General features: G+C 43.1%; 1 protein-coding gene across 15 annotated transcripts in view; it reads left to right on the top strand.

Annotated features, from left to right (window-relative positions):
• Positions 1-23,403, top strand: part of SGCD (sarcoglycan delta) — a 492,080-nt gene extending 468,677 nt beyond the window's left edge. For 11 of the 15 annotated variants that reach the window (XM_064724706.1, XM_064724704.1, XM_064724703.1 and 8 more), the window contains 2 exons: positions 12,946-13,069; positions 14,762-23,402. In XM_064724706.1, the coding sequence (XP_064580776.1) occupies positions 12,946-13,069; positions 14,762-14,935 (298 nt within the window). In that variant the 3' untranslated portion in view covers positions 14,936-23,402. Of the gene's footprint in view, positions 1-12,945; positions 13,070-14,761 lie in introns of all 15 variants that reach the window. The other 4 variants (XM_064724715.1, XM_064724711.1, XM_064724714.1 and 1 more) reach the window with 1 other exon arrangement.
• Positions 23,404-23,773: the final 370 nt, after the last annotated feature.

Here is a 23,773-nt window from a genome sequence, read left to right as displayed (position 1 = left end):
GGGAGTTGCTCTATGGCAGAATACAGGGGGGAAAAGGACTTCAAGAATAACTGGAATAAGATGGAGGGAAGAGCTGCAGTGAACTTAATGTCTGAAGGAGAGAGAAGTAATTATTTGGGAATTTCCAGGTTTTGTAAGAGGCAGCTGTTTCTCTCTCCATTCCTGTTCAGCCAGGGTCACTTTCTATTGACGGTCCTGTGTGGTGGGACTCAGGAACCATTGTCTGGGTTTTATTTGGTCTATAAGAACAAATATTCTTATTGGGTTTATAAGAACAAATATTCTTATTGGGTTTATGAGAACAAATGTTCTCAATTCCTTGGGACCAGCAAGTGGGGACAGGATTCCCTGTTCTGGAGCTGGAATATCCACTCCTGGCTGCAGGGCCATGGGGTGGGATGCAGTCACCAGGGGGGTGACAGGCCAGCCTTGGCTTGGAGCCTTTATAAACCTAGAGGGTTGACAGCTCTAAAAGGCAGAAATTAAGACATTTCTCACAGCCTTTCCCTCAAAGAACAGAACACCCCAGCATTTTGAGGAGCTGGAAGGCTCCAACTCCTGCCCTGCCTGGCTGGGTGGCTTTGGTTACTGACACAGAGGAAAACCACAGCAGGAATTTTCACTGGGAAGGTTTTAAAAGTGATGATCACCCATAAAAAAATTATCCACATTCCAGTTGCACTGGAGGAATCTGAACAGAGTTAAGTTCTTGCCTGTTTTATTTTTCCTCCTGTTACCTACCAAGCAGACAATCAATAGTGTTAATGTGACTGCTGAGAGGTGCCATGAGTGTGCAGGCAATTCAGAAAAAGTAAGGCATTCCAGGAAAAAAAAAATTATACCTTGCAGCTTTGATCGTTTTTGGTTTCTAAGACCATAAAATCCACCCATAATTCTTTTTTTTTCTCTTGCAGTTTTTCTTCGTCGCTGTTGTTGTTGTTACTATTATTGTTATTATTATTATTATTATGTTTGGCTGTACAAAGGGAGAATTAAGGTTGATTTTAAGGTCCAATTTCCTTTCTCTTGTTGCGTTCCCAAGGTAACTCCACTGAGTTCTTTCAAGGGCAGTCCTTGGGGTGAGATCTGTGCACTTGGGGCCATTCCCACCCCACAGGACCATCTGCTGAAGTTCCTTGTGGAGGTGATGGCTCAGGACTGTGCTTTGCAGCAGAGGGGGCATTCTGAGAGAAAGTTTTCCAATGAGTTGGCTTGGATAATAGGGCAAATCAGCAGCAAAGACATTTCTGTTTCAGTTTGCTGTTTTGGGGAGAATTCTTCCTCCTGGGATGTGCTGAGCCCTCCCCACCAGGCTGCAGGGAACCACTGGATGTGGTCACAAAGAGACAATCTCAGGGCTGGAAATTGAATCCCAGATTCAGCCACAAAGCCAGTTCTGCTACCTGGCTGCCTTTTTCAAATCAAAATAAAATAGTGCAAAATGAATTGAAAATCACAGCCAAAAACCTGTTCTAGAAAGGAGTTATGCCACTGAGTGGTGCAGCAGCTTTTCTGGCATCAGTTCTTTTTTGGTTTTTAATCTATTTCACTTCACCTCCATTTGACCTCTTCCATTAGGAACTGGAATTGTCTTTGTTACCTGCTAAAGAGACATCCTGGGGAGGTTGTTACAGTCAAAAGGCAGACTTGGCCAAGGAAGGATGGAAGGAACCTTGCAAGAGTCAAGAAATGTTGAACATAATCTCATTTTGCTGTGGTTGGCCCAAGGAGCAGGAGAACGGGTTTCAATGCCTTAAAATGAACAAGGTCAACAACTCAGAGCAGCAGCACCTTGGAACACCAAAACCAGCAAAAGGAGAGGCAGAGAAAGGATACAGAGCTTCTGGAGACACACAGCTGTGAGCAGCAGGGCTTCACAGCTCCCAGGTGAAGCAGGACAGGGATTTCCCTGCCCAGAAGAGGTGGGTTCATGCCAGTAGGGCCAGCTCCCAGCAAAGGGTGAATTGCCACCACCAAGCTCAATAGTCTCTCCTGCAGATCAGAAAAATATCATCAGGCACATCTGTCTTGAAGGATCGCCAGGCCTTACCTCTGAATGCGTGTTTTACTCAGGAGTGATTATGTGCAAAAGATAAATAGAAAACAGTTTTGGTTTTAGCTGAAAATAAATTGATGTTAAGAATTTGCAAAACATCCTCTTCCCTAAATTAAAGTAGTCCCTTTGGAGACATCTCTATACTCCCATTTTCAGTAAGTTGGGCTTTTATTTTTCCTGATCTCTTTATCTCTCTGCTCCTTTTCCTCCCTCCACCCTCCCACACAACTCCTTTATTTTCTTCTCTCCACCATTTCCCAACCTATTTTCTTTAGCATATTTGAAAGCAAGAAATTAGTTGGAAATCTCAAAGAGCTGTAAGATTTTCTGTTCTACACTACCAAAGAGCTTTGAGCCTGACTTTGTTCAAATGCTCCTCCTTCCTCCCATTGCCCTTCCAAACTCCTCTGTGCCAAAAATCTCACCAGGAGGAGCCCTGGGCTCTCTGTCCGTGGTGGTCTTGCCCATTCCTTGGCTTTATTTTAGAATTCCTCCTAAAACAAGGCTGTCAATGAGTGATCTGGAGGGGGAAACATCTCCCCAACTGTGAGCAGGAGCCCAGCACTTTATAAAAGAGGATGGTGCAGTATTGTTGCATGGTAATGGGCTGGATTTGAGGAGTCTGGATCATTTCTGTGCCCCAGACATGGAACCACATTGCTGGTGTAACCTGTGACTGTGAAAGAGGCCACAACCTTGGCATATGCATCCCTTTACATTTACAATTTATGCACATTTACAATTTTTTTTTAATATACTGGGAACAGAAAATGGTATATTTTCTGCATAAAAATGAAAAGTAACTGAAAAGCTGTTATATGCTCTATATAGCTCTGATCAGAGGGGAAAAGATGACTGCAGATTTGTGGTTGACAGCCTTCAGAAAAGGTTCAACAGAGTGTGAAAATTGACATTTAGCAAATAGCAATTCAGCCTTCATTTTTAGTGGAGCTGCTTGAAATAAATGGCAGGTTTTAAACAAAATGTTTGTTATGTTGGATGCTGCTTGTCTCATTACTGCAGTTAATTAAAAGGGGGGACAATAAGTCAAAGCCAGAGTCAATAAGTTTGTTAATAAAGATTTAATTTGGTGGAATCATTATAAATTGACTGTACAATGAATGGATATGCCACGGCAATGTGAGTGTCTGCAGGTCCATGAATGGGTTTTCAGAAATACCCATTAGGTTGTAGCCAATTTGTCATGCTAAATAAGCTCTTCAAATCCACTTAGGAAAGTGTGTACATGTTTCCAAAGGGTATCGCCACTGAGTAGATGATGCACAAAGACACACCTTTTTAAATTTTTTTTTCAGCAGTTTTTTTTATTCTGCCATTTCAAATCCTTTTTAGCTTTGTTATCTCTGTATTTCTCGTTGTAAGTGATTTACTATTAATGCCAGTCTTTTTAGAAGGAATAGAATAAATCAGCAGAGAGGAGAAAGAGTAAATCATCACTGCAGTGAGTGCTGGAGGCTGAACCTGAGCAATATCCATGTGACATTTTAATCCACCTGACCCTTTTGCTTTATTGCTGACCAAACAGCAGGTGGAAACCCCATGGGCAGACAAACTTCAAAAGTAATTTTAAAATGAAAATCCAGATCGACATCTCTTCCTCAAGCAGTTCTGATGCAGGAGACTGCACGCAAAGGCTGATGCTCATGAGTGCAATATTTGCATAGTGCTGCACCCCTGCCAGTAATCCTCTCATTGGAGTGTGGGTTATCACAGGAAAGCAATTTCTCTGGCAGGGATGGCGTGCTGGTCTGCCCTGCAGGATTTTTCAACACTCTGGAAAACAGGAGAATAAGATAAAGCATTTGCATCATGCTGACTTCTTTCAGAGTAAAGCAGAAGAGCAAATCATGAAAGTGGCAGAGATTGGGCCCAATTTCATCCAGCTGCTGACTGCACATGACAGCCGCCCCATGTCCAGTGTATATTAACAAATACAAATTGTTTATCCAGCACGTTTTGGATAAACTCAAGTACCCATATTTTCATGGTGTTTTATCATTTTAGCCTAACTCAGATGGTTTTGTCCTCCTGCCACCATGCAGCAGCCTGTATAAACTTCAGGAAAAAGCTGATTGAAGCCTGAACTGTTCCCTCTGGTTCAGCATCGCTGTCCCTGTGCCAGTGGCTCAGGGTTGCTGTGAAATGTGGCCCTGCAGCCTCCTCTGTGATGTGTTCATCTCCTCTGTGTCCCTGGGGCAGCACTTGGTGAGACATTGGGTAGCAAAGTGTCAGTGGCCCCAAGGAAGAGCCACAACATTTGATTTCTGTTTCTTTTTCTCCCCCCGGCACGGTGACAGTGCATCAAGCTAATACCCAATCTTAGCAGCTTCTTCTGCAATTCTGCTTGAAAGGGTTCCTTCCAATTTATGCCTTTTAATTAGAAGCTTTCAACCTGTAATTAGAAACTTACACCAGCCCAACCTTTGTTTCTTAAAAAATGCATTTGTGGTTTAGGCAATTATGGTAACATGAAAAGTAATTATTTCTCTCTGTGTGTGAAATGAGCCTGGTCGTTAGTGCAGCCAACAGGAGGAGGAATTTATTTTCTTTCCATTTGTTTTAATTTATTGCAAGAACTTACATAATAAGCAAAATAAATGGGTGGTTTAGGTAGATGAGGATGTGTAGCCCTGGTTTGGGAGGCTGTGAGCAGTGGGATCAGAGGCACAGTCATACTGCAATGCCAAACCCCCTGGTTACCACACACAGATCAGACTTGAAGAAATTTCCAGACTGTTAGCCATGAAAAAATTTCCAGACTGTTATTTGAGGAGTTTTGACCTGGTCTATGCAAATGTCCAAGGAGCTGTGGTCAGGTGTTTGTAATAAAAATAATTATGGGCTCTCAGGTGCCAGCCAGTGGCATCAGCAGCCCTGAGCCTTGGTCAGAGCTCAGCTTTCTTGTGATAATGCCATTTTCTGTCTCAGTTCTGGCTGTTCCCACCACTCAGCACATGGATGGCTCTGGCTGTCCCAGCTCGTCAGTGAAGGCTGGAAGCTGGGCCAGCCCAGGTGAGGAGAGGGATGTTGCAGTCATCTCTGCACTTAAAATCAGAATAATTATTTTTACATCTCTGAATCCCTTCTCTGTCTGCTTAAATGCATCATCTTTTTAAACCACATCTGTATTTACCACGCATGGTGTTCAACTATCTCCCAATTTCTATGATAATTTCCCTCCTTGATTTATAAGCAACAGAATTTTTTAATTATCCAGATGATTTTAATTTTCTCAGCCATACCTCCACTTCATTGAACATTAATCTTGCACTTTTTTTCTTAGACAATCTCTGCCCTTCACCACTTCTCCGGTTCATAATGAAACTAGATCTCAGTAGTATTACACAGTCATTTTTCTCCCTAGATTAATTTGATATAATCTTCTTGATCTCAGGTTTTGTCTTATAAATACTATATTTGGCTTCTGCTAAACTATTCCAGAAATTATTTTAAATGTAAAACAAAAAACAAAACTACCATAAGACATTTAAGACAACTTTAGATAATTACCTTGCCTTCAGCAATGCCTGTGCTGTAGCATGGAAGGCAATCACAAGGAATTTACAGTTGTATTTTGACTGTTCCGTGTTTTCCTAGTTTTGCTGCTTTTTAGTGCTCTGAATCAGCCTCAGCTAGTGCAAAGTGTACTGGAAGACTGCAGCAGGGGATTTGCAGTGTGGTGGGAGGATCCATATGTTCAAACCTCTCCTCTTGCTGAGGAATGGGATTTTTTTGGAGGGAGGAGGAAAGCTGGTTCTCACCTGCTTGGTGCTGCAAGACAATACCATCCCTACAAACTCCTCTGATTACTCATTTGTCTGGATCTTCTCAAATCTTCTTTTAATTTAGCTGAGCATCTTCCTGATGCTGGTTTTGCCCTCCTCTGTGATGGTTTCACTGCTTTAGTTAGCCCTTTTCACAGAGTTGTGGATAATAAGATATGTCCATTACATGGTCAGAAGAATATTGTTTTAGCATCAGCTCTCTTCAGGAAAAGTTCACTAAGCACAGGACCCATAACTCAAACTGGGTGAAAAATACATAAACTGGTCCATTGGGCTCTGAGATGAAGTTACCAAAACCAGCAGCAGATTTATTACTGTGCTGGTGATGAAGCATTCCTCGAAGCTGTAAGAGCTCTATTTAAAAAAAGAAGAAAGAAAAGTTGTAAACACAAGGTTCCCTATCCAAGGAAACAGTGAAGCTTACAAAGTTAGCACAAGGGTAATTTTCAACTCCTTTTTATCTTTCTCTTGACTCAGCTTTGTACAAAATCTCTTCAGCATCTGTGTTGCTCAAACACAGATGAGAAAATTTGTTGCACCCCCTGCCATTTGAACCAGACTTGTCTCTAACTCAATTAGAAAACTGTAATTTCCAATAAAGCATCATTAGACCTCTGCACCTGTCAGGTCTCTGACAGATTTAGGTGGGTTTTGCTTGGGAATTACCTGTGGTTCGTGGAGATAGCTAAAATAATTTTCATTTACTGTTCAGTGTATTACATTATAAATTGCATAAGGTTTTGGACCCGAAGCCATAACAATCTCTTTCAGATTATGGCTGCACTGGAATTGTCACTCATTAGATTTGCAGCATAAACACTGGAAACTGTGGTGATGCACACTGTCAGACTAACCAGTATTTACAGTGATAGGCAGGATTTACAATTGGATGACATGATAATAATATATCCTTGTTTACTTCTCTAATTAATGTTTCTAAAGAAAATACCCTGGAAACGTTCCATAAGCAAGATTTATTTCTGTTGATTGAGACTGTAATCAGATGTCCCTATTCAAACAGTAATTGGTGTGCTTCATTAGCATGTAATTGAAAACAAGATTTATGTCAATGCTAGGCAATAAATAACAGGGATACATATTTTCTTATTAGTGATGATCTCTTCTGTAAGCTCTCAGAGTGCTTGCTGCTTTTGTATTGTGCCACTTAGGTCATATTTTGTCAAAATCATGGTGTCTCAGGAAAAGACATTGTGCATTTAAAATCCTTTGGATTTTAACCTCTGGGTCTGATGTACCAAGGCCAGCTCCCTTTTTTTATCTTTCCTGCTTTATATTAGACTCGCTGATCTTGCCATTTTTTAGCCTATGTTTTTGCCATGAAATGACAATACCAGTGGGAAGGAATTCTAGTGATGAAGGGGAGAGCTCAGGGCAGAGACAAAACTTTGCTTGAACTTATTTTCAGTTGAGGTTTCCGCCAGGTTAGTCAAGGCTCAACCTGTTGTTCCTCCTTCTAAACATTTTTCTGTTCCAATACAAGTAAAGACAATTTAAAACAATAATAAAAAAACACTTATAGGCATTCTAAAAATAGAAACTAAGCATGGCTTCTTTGCAATTCAGTAAAACTTAATTAACTTCCTGTTAATAGGGAGACAAGCATTGTGTTTTGTTTTAGGAGTTGACATATATGAGATAACACAGAAATAATGAAGTCAGAAGTCTAAGTCACTGGGAATGGGTGATCCCATTGATTTCATTGAAACAAGGGAGTTAAAATTGAAAACAAATTTCAGCTGAAGAAGCCGGTTCATTACCACCAAATTGATGGAGCTCCATGTTTACTTGCTGAAATTATTTACCAATTGTATGAGATAGAAGCAGGCACGGCGCTAACATTGGCTAATTTTATGCTCAACGTGAATCTTATGGCTGGTCAGATGGATACCATAAAAAATAATTAGAGTCATTAGAGGTAATGGGCTACAGCTGCAGTAATACATGCTCTATTCTCAGTCCAGAGGTTTCTAAGCAAAATTAAATTAGCTCCTGTTACCACACCGCTGCATCATATGCTCCTCACCTCCTGTGCATGAACTTCTCTTCCCATTTCCATACTGCAAGCAGCATTTGTGTCCCACACAGAAAAAGCCCCTTGTGGGGACAAGGAATTCTGAAGCTTGAGGCCATTCCTAGTTAAAAAGGAAAAAAAAGAAAAAATGAGAATAAGAAAGAAATGAGAACAATTATAAAGTGGCAGCAGGAGGTCCTCAGCTCACAGGAGCTCCTTTCACATATTTAGGCTCATCCCTCTCCTCTGCTGTAGCCTTTGGTGCAAGGCACAGATTGCAAATCATGTTTGCATCAGTGCTGGACCTGGGCAAATCTTCCCCCTGAACTATCTACATTAAATTTAACTTTTTAACAGAATTATGCTCACTATATTGGAAGAACATCAACAGCCTCCAACTTCAGGTGATACTGCCTGAACATCTTTAATACCCTCCTTTTTTCCCAAAATTCAAAAGGCTGTTCATGCATTGTCCTGGAGGGGGTGAGGGGAGGGACAAGAAGGAAATAGATTCCATGGTGCTGAGGTGATTAATGTTTATGATGAAGGAAATGAAAACTAAAAATCTGGGTAAATAATGATCTTTCCAAGTGAATGCCTTTCTCTGGAACCACAATACAAACTCATGGACCAATTTCCTTTAAATTACTCCTAAAGTTCCCAAAGCAAAGCACGGATGACACTGAAATTTTTTTTCTTCCATATTGGTTTTCAGGAACACAGAATTCCCATCGATTTCCAGGAGTTCACTGCGAGGTGCCCACATGCCACCACCTCTCTTTAAAACAGGAGGTGCTTTGGTGGTAGGATGGAGTAGAAGGGCTTTAGAGGCCCTTTCCCATTTTCCATTGAGCTGGAGCTGAGTGTGCTCAGCGGGAGGAACAGGACTAACACTGTTTTTGATGGAGGTACAAGCCCAGCAGAGCAGCTTGGGAAGGATCAGTTATCCACGTGCCAGACATTTATCCCTGGCCATGGTGACTTCCCTGGCCTCAGTTATCGCAGTATATAAAGGCTTCACAACTGCTAATATATTTATCTTCCCATCCTCCCCATGGAGTTGGGAATGCTGTTACCTCTGTTGCAGAACTAAGAACTGAGATTAAGGGTCAGATTTGTTATGGCATTTAGGTGCTCAATGGGATTTTCAAAAGTAGCTAACACCCGCTGTAATAAGTGGAACTTGGGAACTTGGATAGCTCTGAAAATCCTGTTACTTGTGTCTTTTTTTTAAAAAAAATTTTGGACTTATATGAAACCTTGGGATCCAGAGGAATAGCTCCCAAGTTGTGGGGAGTCTCCCAGACAGGAGAATGTCTCTTCATCCACCTCCCAGGAGACTGCAGGTGGGAGAGAAGTAATTTCATGGCAGTGGCTTATCTCAGTGCTGAATTCAGCAAGCTGTGACTGTGCACAGCATTGCATTTACCCTTCTTGCCCAGCTCTGGGAGAAAGGTCAAAATCCAGTCCTGCAAATACTGGAGCAAAAATAAGCAGCACCCATGGTCAATAAAAAGGGCTTATGTGCCAATTGCTGGGATGGAAAATTCAAGAGCAGGAGCAAATAATGAAACAATCTATATTCATGCAGCCACCTTTCCAGCCTACTGCTCTAAGTACAGGCTTACACCTCACCAGGAGATGGGAATCCCACTAAAAGCTCTGGAGTATCACACTGGAAAACAAATGTTGATTTTGAATGAATTATCTGTTCATCTCTAAATCATTTTCTTTCATTATTAGTCTCCAAATTGGTTCTGCTCTGCAAGGCAGAATTAGGTTTAAAAGCAGAGCGTCTCTTAAACGCCTGCTTCAAATGAAAGTGTTCAGTAAACATTGCTCAAACCCCCAGAGCATAAACTCCTCAGCTGCTTTCTCTGGCTTTGCATAGATTTTGCAGCTCCTGGTTTATGGTCAGGTGGCTCAGGGATTCATTCAGGATATCAGAAAATAATCAAATGAAATCCCTTACAAACATATGCCCCTTAAATACCAAGGAAACAATTTTTAAGACCTTCCTGTTCTCCTTTACAGTAGCATAAACTGGGACAAGAGTCCCAAAAAGATGGATTTACAGCAATATGGAAATTGGAGGAGAGAGAAGAGCCAGGCTCCAAACCACAGCACAAACACAAAGCCATGTGGGCTGCAGACCAAGGTGTTCATGATTGAAAGAGCTGCACTTTGCTGTCCTGGTATTTTCAAACATTTCTGTAGTTTTAAGGTTCTAAAGGTTGTATTTTCAGCATTAAAGGGTTGGGTTTGGTTGAATCAGTGTCAGTCAGGATTGCAGCTGTCTGAGGCTGTGGTTTGGGATGGTGGGATGGGGTCCGTGAGGAGGGTGATGGAGCAGCAGCAGAGCCCTGGCTGTTGTGGTGTCCTTGTCTCACATCACACCATGGGCTGTTCAGAGGGTCCTTTGTGCCTCCATGAGGAAAGAAGCTCTGCATGGATTAGAATGCATCCAAAAATCACATGGTTTTCAGCAGTGTTTGCAAGATGCTGTTATTCCACTTCTTCAGGTGGAGGAGGGAGAATAACTCCATCACTTTGTTACCTGTGAAAGAGAATAAAACTTTGGGGGCAATGTTGTCTAGGACACTCCTGATCACTGGTGGTTTATTCAAAGCTTGAATTTTAACTCAGTTGGGTGTTTGGGGGATCTGTGTGCACAGGATGTGCAAGAAGCTCCTCTATTGATCCTCCCCCAAGACTTCCACAGCTTTCCCAGCTCTCCTCTCCCTCCAGTGAAGGTCTGGGACAGGGGGGCTGCTCCTGCACAGAGCAGGAATTGAGGGCTGCTGCAAAGGAGTGTGTTTGCACTGTGCTGTCTGAGCACTGTTTTGTACCTAGGAGATTTATTTCTCAGTGGATAGAAGAGCTAAAAGATTAACAGATGAACAAATAAATTGAGACAGCCAGGACATCAAAGAAATTGGAGAGTCACTGAGATGCTGGAGAGCTGGAGTCACCAGGCCGTGTTCTTAGGAATTATTTTATCCTCAGATTACCTCAGCTGTCTTGGTGTTTGGACACATCCTCTGGAAATGGACACATCCTCTGGTGAATTTAGCTCCATGATTTAACTGGCCCAAGCTCTCTGCTGCTGCTCCTGAGGATCCTGCCTGTGGAGCAGAAGGGATGTGTGCCAGACCCTGCAGCACAGATCCTGGGGCTTAGGGCAAGCAGAGGGTGCTTTGTTCCTCAGGGCAAACACCAGCCTGTGAGGTACACCAGGGGTGAGAGTGTGCTGAATCCCTGGGCAGAAATCTCCAGGGAAAATACAGCTCAGACAGCTTTTTGTCCTCCATGCAAGCTGCAATTCAGTCAGGAAAAAAAAAAAAGGGATTTACAGCAGCCTTAACCTTAGGTTCTTCACACAGGAGCCAGCTGAGGGGTGATAGCAGAGGAAGGAATCAGAAGTTTACATAAAATGTGGCTTCTCTGCAGAAAACAAAAAGCAGCTCAGAAAGGTTGTACAGGGCTCCTAACCATGAGACCACACTCATTCCTTAGGCTGCATATGCCTCAATTGCTCCCTGAAATTTAGATTTAGTTAAGTCAGCCACGAAATTATGGATAAGTTTGGGGTCTTGAGGGAAAGGTGTTCAAAAAGCAGCAATATGAAGACACAGAGAGAGGGAAAGTCGTAACTTGAAAAGTGCCACACAGAGGGAGCTGTGCCTGTGCTTTATTGAGCTGTTGGCTGCAATAAATACAGCTGAATTCCCTCAGTCCCCCATAATGCTGTCTCAGTACCAGCAGGAGTCCATTTAAGAACACACTTACATGCACAAATGATTATATATATGGAAAGCAGAGAAAGAGCTGATGCAGGCAAACCCTGAGAGCTGCCCAGGGGAGCTGGGGGTGGTGCTGGGCTGCCCCTGCCCAGCTTTGGTCAGGGCTGCCAGCCCCAAACTGGCAAAGCAGAGCAGCTCCTGCTGCAGCCCTCCCTCCTGCCTCACCTGAGGACACCACAGCCTGCATCTTGTGACCCTGCAGTAAATAAATGAGGAAGAAATCAACTGAGAGGATATTCCCAGACAGGGAGAGTTGTTTTTTAATAACCATTTGCAATACAGAGAGTAATAAGAGACTGTATTGTAAATAAGAAAGAGACAAGTATAATAGAAGAACTGAAAATGGATGATGAACAAGAAAGGCTGAACTTTGTGCTTCTGCACTTTACAGCATTAACCTTGAAGTTAAAGGGCTGGAACAGGGCTGTGTTAAAGGGCTGTCAGAGGCCTCTGCAGTGTATCCACATTTAGGAGGGGCTGAAGCTCTGCAGAGCACATGGTCATGCCTGGTGTGATGTGAGCCTAGGACTGGAGACCACAAATTTTGGGGTCTTCAGCCTGATTGTTTTCATTTATTTCCTTGTATCCTTAAACCCTTCCAAACCTCACGTTGTAGGAAATCAGGAGAACTAATTAATTCCTGTTTGAACAGGGGTGTGAGGAAGAGAAACACTTGCACCCTCTGTGCAGGTGCTCAGCTTTGCTGATATCCCATTAGCGCTGATTAGTGAGAAAGCAGAACCAGAAATAAGAGCCAGCTGACCTTAGGGGTGGCTTCATTGCTCCTTTTCTCTTGGCCCAGCATAGCAAAGTTGGCATGGAATGTGAGCAGATCAGATTTGTGGTGTGCTGTACCATGCATGAACCTTTTCCTCTGGAAGCAGGTGAGAACCTGCACATCAGCAGGGTCTGAGGGGCAGCACAGCAGCCTGAGCAGGAGCACGGAGCCCATGGGCTGTGTGAGCACTGTGTGTTGCAGGCTGGGGCAGCACAGGGATCTGATCAGGATCTGTTTTCCCCTGTGTGTTGCAGGGTGGTGCAGCACAGGGATGTGATCAGGATCTGTTTTCCCCCTGTGTTGCAGGGTGGTGCAGCACAGGGATGTGATCAGGATGTTTTCCCCCCCTGTGTTGCAGGCTGGGGCAGGGTGGTGCAGCACAGGGATGTGATCAGGATCTGTTTTTCCCCATGTGTTTCAGGCTGGGGTAGCTCAGCCTGATCAGGATGTTTTCCCCCCCTGTGTTGCAGGCTGGAGTCGCCCACGCGCGCGCTGGTGATGGAGGCTCCCAAGGGCATCGAGATCAACGCCGAGGCCGGCAGCCTGAAGGCCACGTGCAGGACAGAGCTCAGGCTGGAATCCAAAGACGGAGAGGTGAGTGCAAAGCCCAGCCAAGGGTTCCCTGCAGAGCTGTGTGTCCCACCAGGCTGCTGTGTGTGCCAGCCTGGGCACAGGGGGCTCTCCTGACCTCATTCCTGCTCACCCTGATTGAACACATCCCATGCAAATCAGGCTCACTCCGTGGCAAAGGCTGATTCATTATTTTTAAAGTGCATGGATAATAGCATCTGTTGTTCCAGCAGATTTATGCAGCTGTAAAATGCACACCGCTCCTAAATTCTTTGTTTCCTTGTCACTTTAAAACAAGATTTACTTGGCCAGCATAATTAAATCTTTTATCATATATTATTCTATAAGAAGAGCTTAATTCACTGGTATTGATCTGGAAAGCTTTTGTGGCTGATGTTTCATTCTGGAATGAAAGGGAACATTAGGAGACACAGGTTGTTGCACTGGAGAAACTTCCAGAGGGGAAGAGAGAACAATTAAAGCTGATAACTTGGAGCAAAAGTAAAGTAGGTGTTGAGTTAAGCCTCTTCTGGTGTCACAAAATCATGTGGGCACATGGATTTGATGTTTTCTCATCCCCTCCTCCTGCCACAGTGATGGAAGACACCAAAGGATGAGGCTGAGGAGCTCAGTGGAGAAACCACTGAGATCCTTGTCAGGAGGAGCTGCCCATGGAACACAAACCTCCAGGCAAAAGGGCTCACACATAAGATTTACCTATCTTAGTGTCAGGGCTAAAAAACAGAAAGACTTTTTAATTGTAGTTTCTGTTATTTCTAAATATTTGCATTTTAAGACAGTCCAAACCTAGACCATGGGTGCTAAGGAAAAGCCTCTGAAAAATACCAGAAAAAAAACCTCAACTTAATACACTGAGATAGAAATCCAAAGCATTTCACAACTTCAAGCAGTTGATGCCAATACTCAGACGCTTTTAAATGCATAAATTGACTTCTGTCTTTCAGGACATGAGATGGGTGGATACTAAACTGGGAGATTCTTACTGTCATTGCTGATATTCTCAGTCACCCTGTATTATTCTGGGGTTCAGGTTATTTTACTGTATTCTGGCTGATGCCAGAGCACTCCCCTGCAGCTGCCACATGTCTGAGAGCTGCCACATGTTGTTTGCCTTATGTTGTTTTGTAAGGAGGGATTTAGGACTGTTAGAGCATTTGAGTTATTTTTAATGTACACAAAAGTGTTACACATATGCATAAAATATGCATAAAATATGCTTAAAATATACATAAAATATACATAAAAGTCAGTGCTGGGAGCCTGCAAGTGTAACTGGCAATGGGATCACAGTGACAGAGATCCTGATGGAGGAGCAGGGTGGCTGGGTGGGTGTGAACCATCCATGCTCTTCATCTGACAGTGGGGTGCCTCTGCTTGGGTCCATCCAGACCTGGGATTGGATTCTGGTGGTGTCCCAGGCAGCCAAAAGCCAAGAAAACACAGTGGGAACATCAGCAGAAACAAACTGGAGGTCGTGGTAAAGGCAGATAATGTGCCCACCCAGATTTGTATCAGACTTTCCCATCCTCAAACACTTCCCTACCCAGTTTTTGCAGCAGCTGAGCCGTCTGGAGGAAGCTTCTTTAAACACAGAAATCAGAAATAACAGCTCTTTCTTTAAATCAGAAATAACAGCTCCCCGCTAATTCTCTCTCTTTTTTTTTTTTCCCTCTCTCTTTCCACATTTGACTCCAGATAACGTTGAATTCTGCAAAAATCAAACTACCTAACTTGCCTCAAGGATCTTCCTCTTCTGCAGGGTCCAGGCAAAAAATCTACGAGCTCTGTGTGTGTCCCAATGGGCGGCTGTTCCTGTCGCAGGCAGGCAGCAGCTCCACCTGCCAGATAAACACGAGCGTCTGCCTTTGAGGGACACTGTGCACAGGGGCATCACAGGCAGCACAAAAGCCAGTTCTGGTCTCACAGATGATCCAGCTGCCAACTATTTTTACTAGAACACAGAAAGCCTATCAAAGACTTTTTTTGTGTGTGCGCGCGCGTGTGTGTGAATATATATATAAAAAAATATATATAAGATATATATATATATATCCTCTGTGTAAAATGATGTTTCAGTACAAGGAATCCCAGGGTGACCCTGTTACATTTGTGTAGCATTTTCTCTTTCCCACACCAAAATTTACTGGTACAATCTTCTGAATTGGATCTGATGCTCCCCTGGACCCTTCTGTATTAAGACAGTGCAATGATCACCCCTCGTTTTTGATCATGTTCTCAGAGCAATGGGATTGCTGGCTGGGCAAGACCCTGGAACCAATGCAGAGCCACCACCATCCAAAGGGAAGAGAAGCATCTCTGATTATTTTTGTGCCGTTAAATCGGTGGCATGAAAAAGGAATAGTTTTAAAACCAACAAAACAGCCAGATGTGATGTTTTCATCTACAGTGATCCAAGATACCTGAGGTTAAATTACTCTTTAATTATCACCTGAAACATTGAGAGAGATGGATGCATTTGGCCAGCAGGAACGTCCAGACCTTCTTGCTGAAATAATAAATATGATTTTCTGAAGGAGTTCAACACTGGCCAAGGATGCCTTGTGCTATTCAAGGCTGACACATCAGGTCCAACATTAACCTAAAATCATCTCTGTGCTGGCAAAACTGGTGTTGTACTTAGTTATTGGAAGGAACAAAATTGTGAAAGTTGGAATAAGTGGAAAAATATTGAACCTCTTTTGCTAACAGGTGTCCTGGATCACCCTACAAACTCCCCATTGACACCTTCAATTTTGAGCACATTTGCTGTGAAGGTGTGAAGATTTAAGATTTGGACATTGCCTAAATACCTGTAGAAACAGAGAAAATTAACTAGAAACTGAGAAAATCATAAAATTAAGTGAATAATTTAGATGCTACACCAGAATTTTTGTCATCTTTCTTTTCGAGATCTACAGTCCAAGATCACTTAGATTTGGTGGAAACTGCAATTATCAGAGATGCTGACCATGAAATACTTTTTTTAAGGATTTATAAAGATTGTGACAAAGCCACATTATTGAAAGGAAGGGCTTTGGATACTGGTTCCTCTAGAATTTGAGTCCCCAAAACTCTGTGGTTGAATCTTATCATGGTTGCTTTTTTTTTTTTTTTATTTTAAAGTCTAGGCGTCACGGGCAGGATAAAACACAAAAATCTGATCTGGTAACAGTACTTCCACTTTTAAAGGTTTGGAAAATAATGATAAGAGCCCAGATCATTGAAATCTGACCCATAATTTCATCCACATGTATGTAAAAAATCCTTTAAAAAAACCAAATGTACCAATTAAGGCAAAAGTTTCCAAGTGACAACAAATCTCACAAGGACAGCAAGGTTTCTGAGCCACTGAGATGCTTTTGAAATATTACCTCATGTGCAAATAAGACAGATCTGTGCCCATCCCTAGTGATATCTAACCAAAGCTAGTATTCTTCAAGTGATTTTCAAGATAAAACATAGCTGACAGAAATCTTTAGAAATAATTTAGCCAATTCCCTTTTCTTACAGCTTTTCATGTATTTTCTTGTGGTCTCGAGAGTACCAGGGTTTGATTTTTTTTATTTTTTTTATTTTTTAATTAACAATTCTGGCTTAATCCAAAACTGATTGGACTCAGAGAAGATTTCTATGGAGTTTAGATGAGATGTGTTGCTGCCCAACAAAGCAGCACTCCCAAAAACATTTATTCCTGAAAGAGGATTGAATTCTTTCCTTTTATTTCAATAATGCTTTCTGATAAATTAACGTATTCAAACTATTTGTTAATGAATGATTCCTGTAATTATTATGTCTTGAGTCAACATTAGAATGCAAAGGGTCACCCAGGGTAACAATTGTATTGGGACACAGGATGTACCATCTCTGTTCAAAGAGGGGAATTGTGCCTATGCCTTAAGTCAATGCACTCAGCAAGGAGAAGCACATCATATTTATCTTGTTATTAAATCTAGTTTATTTGGGGGGAGGGACAGGAGGGTGTCTTGGGAACTGGTTGTGCAACTTAAAACAGATACTGATGAAATACATTAAGACTGTAGGGACACCTAGAATGATACAGACTTTTTTTTTTTCTTACCATGTTAAATATAGCAAAATACTGTGTATGTTACCTCTGGGGCCATGGCTGAAGTCCCATTCATAGTCTTGCATTTACTGTAGATTTTTTTTCCTTGTTTCATTGAATACTGATCACAAACCTCATAGCAAGCATGGCCCAATCCATAACCAAATCCTGTGTGAGCAGTTTGAAGACGTGTGCTGCAGGAAGAGTTCCTGTCAATGAATCAGATTAACTCCCAGCCCTGGGAGTGCTCAGGGGGGTGAGGAAGGCAGGGCTGAGCCCACCAGGGATGCTGCATCCTGATTTCTGTGCTCTGCTCCAGACACAGCAGTGGCTCAGTCCTCATCCCTGTGCCACCCTCTGGCTGCTCCCAATTTCCATCCCAACAAATTAATTTTGAGTAGCTGCTTTTCCCAGCTGGGCTCTTGGATGAGGTTATCACCTTCTCATGTCACAGCAGCCATGAAACTGCTAAGGACATTCATATCTTGGTGTGAATTTCTGCTGGGGAGCTGTTAGGAAATGACCTTAACATCTGTGCCATCACTGCAGACGCTTCTCTGAGGTGAACAAAAGGTATCTTAATTATATCTACTGAAAGAAATTCTTGTTTCAATATATTTTACAACCATGTTTCCATCTTAAAAATGCATAAAACTATGTGTTGTGTTGAAATGTGAGGAATTGTTTCTAGAAAGAATGAAACCCTGTAGGAACTTGTAGATCATTTGAACACCACCTGAGTTTTAAGTCAGGGGTTTGGGTGATGCTGCCTATGCTGGTCAGCAAGTGGCAAACGTAAACACTGGGCAGAGAATGGGTCAGGAATGTTCCTGAGGAGAAGGACGTGGGTTGTTGGTTGAGGAGAAAGAAGCTCAACATGACCTGAAGTGCACTCACAGCCCAGAAAGCCAATCCTGTCCTGGGCTGCATCAAAAGCAGTCGAGGGGGGGGATTCTGAGCCCTTGTGAGACCCCACTGCAGTGCTGGTCCAGCTCTGGGGGTCCCAGCATCAGAAGGGTGGGGACACATTGGGGACCACAAAGGTGCTCTGAGGACTGGAGCCCCTCTGGGAGTGCTGGGGGTGCTCACCTGGAGAAGAGAAGGCTCCAGGGAGACCTCAGAGCCCCTCCAGGGCCTAAAGGGGCTCCAGGAGAGCTGGAGAGGGACTTTTTACAAGGGCAGGGAGTAACAGGCATGGAAGAATGGCTTCAAACTGACAGCAGTCTGGGTTGGGTTAAAGATTAGGAAGAAACTCTTTGCTGTGAGGGTGGTGAGGCCCTGGCACAGGCTGCCCAGAGAAGCCGTGGATGCCCCATTCCTGGCAGGGGCTTGTTGTAGCGTGGTCTAGTGGAAGGTGTCCCTGCCCATGGCAAGGGGCTGGAACTGGATGATTTAAGGTCCCTTTCATCCCAAACCATTCTAGGATTCCATGAAAGCAGAGCAAACAGGACTGTGTCTCAGATCCCAGGGGAAAAATCAGGCATTTTGTTTAAAAAGCTGCCTGCTAACACTTCCAGCCATCTCACACTCCACAGTTTGTTGTGAAGGGACTCTCCTGTTGGACAAGGCAAGTGCAGGAGAGTCCCTTCTCCTCCTGCCTTGCCCAGAAATCCCTCACAGTAGCTGTGTGGGCGGCTTTTCCCTGAATCCATTAAATCCAGAGCTTCCCTGACTGTGGAATTTCATCCACGTGCTCTACCTACCACTGATGAAATGCCAGAGACAAACAAGGGGTTGTGTGTTTCTTTGTGAATTGGGCCTGAAGTTCAGTTCAGTGGAGCATTTGCTGTTTGGAGGTGGGGTTGATCTCAAATGGAGTTGAGTTTGTGTCTGCTGAGCTCAGTGGGAGATGGAGAGGAGTTCCTGGCCTGAGCTGGGAGCTGAGGGCAGTGGCAGCACTGAACCAGACCCTGCATTGCAGCTGTGAGCACCAAAACCCCACCCAAATGTTCATCAAGGGCCTGTGCCACAGTGTCAGTGCAGCTGGGGCAGCCTATGCAGGGTCTTAAATGCATTTTATGTGTGCTGGCTCTTTGTAGGGCTGCAGGACTCATCCAGTTTGCTGTCAGTATGACACTTTAGGAAAGGGTCAGAGAATGACAGTCAGTGCTCACCTGTGACAGGAACCTTATCCATATGTAGTGTGTGAGCCTTCTGTCATAGCTGGTTCTCCTAAAGCAAAAAGACTTTGCCATTAGCAAAAGCAGAGATCCTGCACACCCATTCTCCACGTTTCTTTGTGGGGTTTTTTTGGCTGTTGGTTTGCGTGGGTTTTTTATTCGTTTTGAAGCATATTACCCCATATTTAAACAGTACAAAGAAATGTTATCAGTAAAGGAAGTCATCAAAAGGGGAAGCTAGTAACTACTACAATATTTATAAAGGCTCTCCTAAGTATTCATTTTTAGAAGGCTGAGTATGTGCAGGAGTGATTTGTATTTGGTTACCTCAGTCATGTGCTGTCTAACAGCTGTGTTTTGGAAGGGTTGTGGGGTTTTTTCTCTTCTTATGATAAATATCACGTTGCACAAACTTTGAAGGCATAAGCCTAAAAATACAGTCTGCAGTATATGGTATAGCAAAATGATGGCTAAATAAAAATACCCCTCCCTAGAAACTGCTCCAAGGTTATAGGGAGATTCCTGTGGAACTTGGGAAGGCTAGCTCACATCACAACCTAGTGAAAATTCATTTTGTTGTCATAAGATGCTCACACATGCACACAAATACACACACACACACTCTCATATTTTTTGTTTACAACAAAAGCCAATTTTCTTTGTTTTTTCTTATGGCTTTAAGTTTCACATTGCAAAAGAGAGTGAGACAAAGACCAAAGACTTCAAGAAGTTCATCCCTCTCTGATTGCCCTCATGCCTGAAATGCATTAACTTTAATGGTGCTTTTTCTGAACTGGGTAGGAGAAATGCAGGTGTATCATAAAGCTGCATTTGAGAGAATAAAGTGGCAGGAAGGCTCTAACTTGGTTAGCAGGGAGAGGAGGAAATAATGTGAAAAATCTTGAAATGTGTGCAGAGGGCAAGGTTACCTGAAATCTGAAATGTGGAGAAATAGCCCAGAAAGCTTAAAGACAGCATCCTGGGCTGGAAGTATAAATAAACTGAGCAAATGGTGCCAGCTGTTCACCTGAGCATTAGCAGGGCAGGAGCTCCAGTGGCTGCTTTGTGGAGAAGAGTAACTGCTGCAATGATTTCATTTTAGAAGTACCTACAGTAAAAAAAAGGAAGAAAAAAAGAAAAAAGGAAAAAAAGTTAGAGGCTGTGCTCTTTTTTATGGCTGACATTTTAAATTCTGAAATGTCATCATCCAGAATTCACCCCAGCAAGCACAGGGCGTGTTCCTGCCAAGCTTTGCCAAGCACCGCTTTGGTGCTTTTGGAATGTGAAAATATCAGCCTTTTTATTGCCCTGGCTGCTCAGGAACGTGATCCTGGCAACTGCTCCCTTTTCCCCATTTTAACCTTTTTTTCCTCAGCTCTGAAATTGCTGTGTGATGTTTTGGTAGCTGGCATCCTGCTCCCAAATCCAGCAGCCCCCAAAACCCAAATCCTGCCTGTAGCAGTGGCATGACCATAAAATTGGGACTTCCAGGTAAATTCTGCCTGGCAGTTGCTGTGTATTCACAGCTGATGTAGCCAAGTTTATGGCTGTGAGTGGAGCAGGGTTAAACACTGACGTGGTGCTGAGGTTATTCAAGCAAGAGTGGAGTGAATTAAACAAGGCAGGTAGGAGGGAAGGGGAAGAAATGGGGAGAGACATCACCCTAATCACAGTAATGCAGTCAACGTCTCTGTCCCTTTGCACTATTATACTTTAAATTAATAACATCCATTTTACTAAATATGGTGGCAATTATGCTTGATCTTTTCATGGAGCTCAGTGGAATTACTGTCACTGAAACCACTTAGAGCTCGGGCTGTTCAAGATTGCTGGGGTGTTGTTTCCATCCACAATAACCACAGTGGCTTGGGGCTTGGATGGAAATTACAGTGAATAGCTTGTATTTAGAAAGCTTTTAAGTCTGCTGTGGTTGAGAGGCCCCTGGTTATGCACATCCAGCCCTGAGGCTTTATCATTTCAGCCTCTCTTGTCCTGCCACTTGAATTGTATTGTGCCCTTGTGAAAAGCGACGCACGGTATAAAGAACACAGCAAAAGATGGATATTTAAAGCTGCAGGATTTTTATCTGAAACGAAGAAGGAAATACAATCAGAGTGCCCCACTGAGATTTTCCATCCAAATCACTTTAAACTAGAGGTGCAAGTCCCTTAAAAATTAATTTGCTACAAGTGTCACTCCTGCAGCAAAGTTAGCGCTGGTGTCTCTCCCAGGACATGTCTCACCTTCCTGCAGCTGGGAGCCCTGTGGTGGCTGGGATTTTGTGCCACCAGATGGAGTGGTGGAGGAAGTCAGGTTTCCTTTGAGGCAGCTGATCTCCATGGATTGGGCTTTTGTTAGCTTTTAACAGGGATTAAAGAACAGGAGGGGTAAATCCACTGTGAAATGATATGTAATTGTATGTTTGCCTCATTTAGTTGGTTGAAGCTTTCCACCAGGAAGGGAAAATATCAGGAGAAATTTCTGTGAAAATGTTACATTTACATTGTGCCACCAAATGCTTCAGATAAAAACATGCAGCTTTAGCTAAACAGCCTTCTCTTCTGAGATTAAAAAGGGCTCTGTGGAGCCTCTCATGGGGTCCTACCCAAATGGAAAGTCTTGCCATTTCCAGCATATTTGTCATTATAGGAACAGGCCCATTGCAAAGCACAAGTCATGTGCATCTTTGCATGTAACAGGAATTTTAAATTGCATTGTACTCTTTCATTTTTTCCCCATTCAAAGGCTTAACCACTGATAGGAGATAAAGCCCTGTGAAACCTTTCCTGCTAAATGCATTTTCTCTTCCTAAAGCAATGTATGTCCTTTGGTCTCAAAAATTTCCTCATAATGGAGTCCTTGAAACATCTTGAGGCAGGCTCACACTGGAGAGCAAGAGAGCAATTATTTGTGGGTGGTGCTATTTTTGCTGAAGCTTGGATTGGAGCTGAAATAAATGTTTCTGTTAGAGCTTCTCCCACACTCCCTTAGCTGCAGAGCCCACCAGCTCCACAGCAGGGCTGGATCTCTGCAGGGTGGCTCCCTTAGAGCAGGGAGTGACCTCCCACACCAAGCACTGCCCCATGGTTCTGTCTTCAGCTGGGTCCTCCCCTGGCCCTGTGCACTCTGTGATGGATAAAGAGACATTTTGGCAGTTTTAGTGGTTCTGCAGATGGTACAGATGATGTGGACCTGTGTACCTGCAGCCTGAGTGGATAAATGATGCTGTTCATTTTTGGGTGCTGTTCTCATGAGCCTTTGGCCACCTTGAGAGCAGCAGCTCCTCAGGGCAGGCACTGCTGGAGGAATTCAGTGTCTCATCCCTTTTTGTGGGTTATCAGAGCGAGTGAAGATGAGCAAATCCTGCAGAGTCAGTGTGCCAGGAACCTCAGAAAGGGCAGATCTGAGCCAGCAGTGTCCCCTGTGTGTGTCAGAGAAGGGCTGAGGGGACACCATCCACACCTGGATTCCTGCCTAGGCCAGAGCTTTCCCTGACCCTCTGTGCTGGTTTGGGAGCAGGGAAGGGACTGACCTGCTGGATCTGGATTTTCCTTCTGGCTTTATTGTTTCCCACCCCGTATTTGAATTCTTTTCCCTGCGAGCAAATGCCAATAGAGCTGTCAATATTCACGCAAAAAAGCTCCATACATGTAGAGCCAACAGCAAAACATTCAGTGAGAGTCAAAGGAAACCTTGTTCATCTACAGCAGCAGCATAAAAGGCATGACCCCTGTGCTACAGCAGTTTTCATCTGTGGTGGGAAAACACATTGTCTGACCTCTACTCTGAAAACCACCAATGACCTTGGTCGTGTAAACAGGACAAAATGAATTTAAAGTCTTATCACAGTTCTCATGACGAAATTCAGATTTGTTTGGCTTTTTTTTTCTTTTTAATTTATGTATGTGTGTGGTTGTGTGGGAAAATATAAAGCTTTTTTGTATCAAATAACATCAATCCTTGCACACTCTATGCAAAATTTTGTAAGCATTGCAATAATGCTATGAATTACACAAGGAACTATTTTAACTTTATTACACTTTCTGTATAAAAAAAAAAGTTTGTATTTAAATGATTTCAACTGCAATCTTGTAAAATATATTAATAAAATAATGATTGTTAAGAAGGAAAGAGATGTTGGGGTTTTTTTGTTGATAACTGTAGTAATGTCTCACAGGAGCAAGAATATGGATGTATTTGTGCCAAAAATGCTGTAGAAGGTGGAATGAGAATTTCTGTGAATTGCTGTGGGAAGAAAACCTGTAATCAACAAAACAAAGGGTTTTTGTCTTTGGGGAAAGTTGAGTCTTTCTTATAATTGTAGATTTTCTCACCCTTTCTGGTGAAGAGAATTTGGTGCTGCTTGTGCTCCAAACCAGCAGGAGCTCAGGGTTTTCCAAGAGTGACCGGAGCTGGGTGCAGGAACATCCAGGAACAGATCCCCACAAAAAAAAAAAAAAAAAAAAAAACCCAAAAAAAAACCCCAAAACAAAACACCAAAAAAACTAAACTCCAAAACCA

The sequence above is a fragment of the Zonotrichia leucophrys genome, chromosome 13, assembly GCF_028769735.1.
Source record: "Zonotrichia leucophrys gambelii isolate GWCS_2022_RI chromosome 13, RI_Zleu_2.0, whole genome shotgun sequence".
NCBI classification, from domain to species: domain Eukaryota; kingdom Metazoa; phylum Chordata; class Aves; order Passeriformes; family Passerellidae; genus Zonotrichia; species Zonotrichia leucophrys.
Note: the sequence above shows the minus strand (reverse complement) of the source record. Positions and strands in the feature narration are given on the sequence as shown.